The sequence below is a fragment of the Pholis gunnellus genome, assembly GCF_910591455.1.
Source record: "Pholis gunnellus genome assembly, chromosome: 21".
Taxonomy (NCBI): domain Eukaryota; kingdom Metazoa; phylum Chordata; class Actinopteri; order Perciformes; family Pholidae; genus Pholis; species Pholis gunnellus.
Window position 1 is genome coordinate 19,491,846 of NC_136548.1, and position 5,000 is coordinate 19,496,845.

Here is a 5,000-nt window from a genome sequence, read left to right on the forward strand (position 1 = left end):
ATTAACAACGTATAATAATAAGACTCCTGTTGTGTGAATATGATGGTTGATTCCGCTGAACCACTGCAGAAGCAGAAGAGGAGTTTTAAAGAGCTCCAGCTGAAGCTCAAACCATATAAAACCAGCTTTCTGTTTGCTTCTTATCTTCGCTTTTATAGCTCAGATAGAAGAAAACATTTTACACATTATTTGACTTTCTCAGGTTGTCTCGTGGTAATTTAAACTGCTCGTATTCAAATGAAAAAATCAGGATATCATACATTATGATAATGCGTGTTTGAGATACGATGCCTGCGAGGTGTCAATGGAGCTCTGATGGAGACAGACGAGGGGACGAGCAGAGAGACAGATGGCGGGTGGTTGGCTGCCTGTCGGGGGAGGAAGGGAGGCAGGCGGGAGGTCTGGCCTACGATTGGTGGAGGAGGTGTGCAGCATCGTTTGGTCTCTGTGTGTGAGAGGGGTCCTGAGGTCTGTCTCCATATGTCCATCGCTGTCAGAACAAAAAGGAAAACATTCGCTTCAGATGAGCCGGTTTGTTTCACCATTAATGTTTCTGTGAGACTCATTCTGGACCGGGTCAGTCAAAGAGTAGCCTCATGAGATAATGTTAAAGTTCCCCTCCGACCAAGAGGCACGAGCACGGTTTAGTGTCTCTTTGAAGTCATTTTGTGTCTCTTTGCAGTTCTTTTCTGTCTCTTTTCTGCATTTCTTTGCAGCCATATTTTGTCTCATTGTGATCCTTTTTTGTCTCTGAAGCCGTTTTGCGTCTCTGAATGTTTGGTTGTTTTCTGTCTCTGTGGATGTTCTGCGTCTTTTTGCAATCCTTCTGTGTCTGTGTGGTAGTTTTGCATCTTAGCAGCCATTTTGTGTCTCTTTGCGATTGTCTCTTATTGTTATATTGCATTTCTTTGCAGTCATTTTGCATCTTTGTGGTCGTTTTATGTCCCCTTGTGATTGTTTTGTGTGTCTCTGTGGACATTTTTGCGTCTCCCTGAGGCTATTATGTGTCTCTTTGTGGTCATTATGTGTCCCTTTGTGTTTTTACCCTTTGTATTGATGTGACCTCATTATTGTTTACATGAAGTACATGATCCAACTAACGTTCAAACTAACGTGCAAGATAACATTCATGATAACTATCAAGCTAACGTTCAAACTAACATTTAAACATTCAAACTAACGTTTAAGCTAACGTTTGAACATTAAAATTTACGTAGTTTAAACATTTAAACTAATGTTTAAGCTAATGTTCAAACTAACGTTTAAACATTCGTATTAACGTTGAAACGTTCAAACCAACGGTCAAACTCTGTTAATTAATTTCCCTTTTAAACATCGTGTGTCTGTATTTCTGTCTGCAGAACCCTCCAGCAGTCAGCAGCTTCCTCTCAGGAGACGTTCTCTCAGCACCAGCTGTCGCCTCAAACTGGAGAGACTGGAGCAGGTGACTGTGTGTGTGTGTGTGTGTGTGTGTGTGTGATATTCAGATTTATATTATATGTTTATTTATTATAAATATCCAGAGTCCTGTCTGACTGCCAGGTTAGATTCTGTTACACTACAGCTGTCAGTCCTCGGTGTATTTTATCGCATTCGGCTTTCTGAACAAACATGTTTAAACATATATATATATATATATATATATATATATATATACACTTCGCCCTTATTCACCCGCTCTCAGATGAACGTGGTCGGTCGTCTGTCTGTCTGTGGTGACGGAGCGTTTGAGGCTGTGGACGTTTGGCTGATTCAGTGAATTATTTCCAGAATCAGCTGAAGACACACCTGTTTAAAACTCATGTCCTGTGCTTTTAAGCCATGTTTTAATTGTGTTCTTTCAGTTTTTTGTGTCGTCTTAAATGTAAACTTTTGGCCCTTATATGGTCACTTTGTTATTTATGCTTGTAATTCCACTGCTGTTAAACACTTACTTACTTTACTATGTATATATATATATTTGATTTATAGTTTAGGTCATTTATGAAGCAAAACCTCTTTCTGGTTCGCTGCTCTTTCAAATTAAATGTTTTTTTCTTTTTTGATTGTTTGTCTGATCAAACAAAATATTCACTGTTTGCATACTTTATTTTATGTTAGATATTAAACTGTTAAACTGTGTGTAATCTACACACAATCACCCAGAAGGATTTCAACATTCTACCAAATATAAAATATATAATATATCATTTAAAAAAATGTCTTTTTGATCCACAACAAGCTCTACAGGTTGGTGTCCTCTGTAAACAGTGTCTCCTGGTGACTGTGATGTTGTTTCATGAGACGTTTGTTTCACAGCCTCTCAAACGTTATAGTGACAGCAGCATGATCAATGTTTGTGAACGGGGCGTCGCCACTCTATGTATTGATCTGTGTGTGTGTGTGTGTGTGTGTGTGTGTGTGTGTGTGTGTGTGTGTGTGTGCAGGCTCTGGATCTGCTCGGTCTGAAGCCGTCGGAGGCTCAGCAACAGGCGCTCCGGTCCAGACTACGAGCTGATGCAGCAGGGACGGTGGCCTTCACCGGTAAGACTCTGAATCCTTTATTGTTTATTGTATTATGGGGTGTTTTGATGTCTAACGTTGATGACACGGGTCCAGTGTCGAGGGACAAGTCAGGACGACTCCTCTCTTTACTGCGATGAAGCGTTCGATCACGCGTTAGTGGGAACAAGAAGGCGTCGGCAGCGTTACTGGACCGATTACAGAAGACGTTCATGACAAATACAGGTTCAAAGGTTCCTCTTTCATAACAGAACTTCAGCCATACTTCCTGTTGACATTCAACGCTTTAACCAGAGTGTTTGTGAGCAGTGTGTGTCTGTGACACTAGAAACCTTGTGAATGTGTGTGTGTTGTGTGTTCACTGCTGTCGGCAGACTTTGAGAGCCACGTCAGGGAGCTGTTCAAGCCTCAGCTGGAGGAGCTGAAGCCGAGGTTCACGTCCAGCGACCTGTCCGGTCTGTTGGAGTCGCCCACCGACCCGCGGGTAGGACGTCCACACGGAACCAGCTACAGACACGGAGAACGTGTCTTCAGAGAACGTTTCTGTAGATCATTCATCATAAAGCTTGTTGTTATGATCACATGCTCAGTAATAATTCAAGATAAACTATATTTATTTATTCTCTTTACACATCAACATTTCACAGAGTGAGCAGTGAAGTCATGTTTGAACACATTCAATAATGTTAATAATGCTGATTTGTTAGTAATTACAACATGATGAAGTCTTTGTGAGGCCGTTCTTCTCTATCGAGTCATTGATCTTCGGTCAGATATCACGTAGAACTGGAATAAATACTTATTATCTAACCATTTAAACCAAACATCAGACACATGAAGTCCTTCTTTAGAACATGACTGAATAGATGAGAGTGTATCGACATGCAGCACACGGCAGGAAGTGACATCATGAGTCTCGTGTTTTGGTGATCAGCTGGTCTGAGCCGTCGCCCAAAGCTCCCAATCAGCTGTAAAGATCTCGTCCTCTGCCACACGGCGATAATCAATAATAATCAATCGCAGCCGTACAGGCTCTTATTCTGAAAAGCACGAGGTCATCGGTCTGTTCTCTGTGTGCAGCCGTCGGCGTCAGACTCGGAGGAGCTGGAGGAGATGGAGAGGCTGAGGAAGGAGCACATCGAGGCTCTGAGGGAGATCAAGAGGCTGCAGGTAAACAACACACCTGAGGAAGCTCACACGCACCACTCCAACGGGACCACATGCTTCCTGTTGACGTGTTTGTTTACTTCCTGTTGACTTCCTGTCCGTCCCCCGACCCTCCTCTTGTTCAGGAGCAGCTGGTGGAGTCTCAGAGAGTTCACCATCAGATGGAGGAGGAGCTCAGCCAGGTCAGACAGGTGAACATAATCGTGATAATATATCTTTATTACAGGATGTTACAGCTGCACAGTATTGACAACAGAGACACGTTGATGCTCATCGAGCTGCAGGGACGAGGGGCGTTCACTGACCTGTTTAATATCAGAGAACTGAGCGCTGGTGTGAAACACAGACCTGATTATAGACTCATTGACTTCTAGACTCTGGAACAGGAAGTCCAATAACACTGACCCACTTCCTGCTTCAGGACTCATTACACAACTCTGAGTATTCCTGTAAAAAGATTCAAGTTAATTAACTTTAACACATCAGCAAAAAAACAACAAGAAATATAAAGAAGCCTTTATATTTATATATATCTATATAAAGAAGCCTTTATATAGATATATATAAATATAAAGAAGCCTTTATATTTATATATATCTATATAAAGAAGCCTTTATATAGATATATATAAATATAAAGAAGCCTTTATATAGATATATATAAATATAAAGAAGCCTTTATATTTATATATATCTATATAAAGAAGCCTTTATATAGATATATATAAATATAAAGAAGCCTTTATATTTATATATATCTATATAAAGAAGCCTTTATATAGATATATATAAATATAAAGAAGCCTTTATATTTATATATATCTATATAAAGAAGCCTTTATATTTATATATATCTATATAAAGAAGCCTTTATATTTATATATATCTATATAAAGAAGCCTTTATATAGATATATATAAATATAAAGAAGCCTTTATATTTATATAAATCTATATAAAGAAGCCTTTATATTTATATATATCTATATAAAGAAGCCTTTATATTTATATATATCTATATAAAGAAGCCTTTATATAGATATATATAAATATAAAGAAGCCTTTATATTTATATATATCTATATAAAGAAGCCTTTATATAGATATATATAAATATAAAGAAGCCTTTATATTTATATATATCTATATAAAGAAGCCTTTATATTTATATATATCTATATAAAGAAGCCTTTATATTTATATATATCTATATAAAGAAGCCTTTATATAGATATATATAAATATAAAGAAGCCTTTATATTTATATAAATCTATATAAAGAAGCCTTTATATTTATATATATCTATATAAAGAAGCCTTTATATTTATATAT

At 38.0% G+C, this 5,000-nt stretch overlaps 1 protein-coding gene across 1 annotated transcript in view; it reads left to right on the forward strand.

The window, feature by feature from the left end:
- The window catches only part of stxbp4 (syntaxin binding protein 4), a gene marked incomplete at both ends in the record, with an annotated part of 24,756 nt that overhangs the window by 14,033 nt on the left and 5,723 nt on the right, over positions 1-5,000 (forward strand). Inside the window, 5 exons of the mRNA XM_079182257.1 lie at positions 1,362-1,444; positions 2,427-2,523; positions 2,877-2,986; positions 3,583-3,672; positions 3,795-3,860. Coding sequence (XP_079038383.1) covers positions 1,362-1,444; positions 2,427-2,523; positions 2,877-2,986; positions 3,583-3,672; positions 3,795-3,860 — 446 coding nt within the window. The remainder of the gene's footprint in view (positions 1-1,361; positions 1,445-2,426; positions 2,524-2,876; positions 2,987-3,582; positions 3,673-3,794; positions 3,861-5,000) is intronic.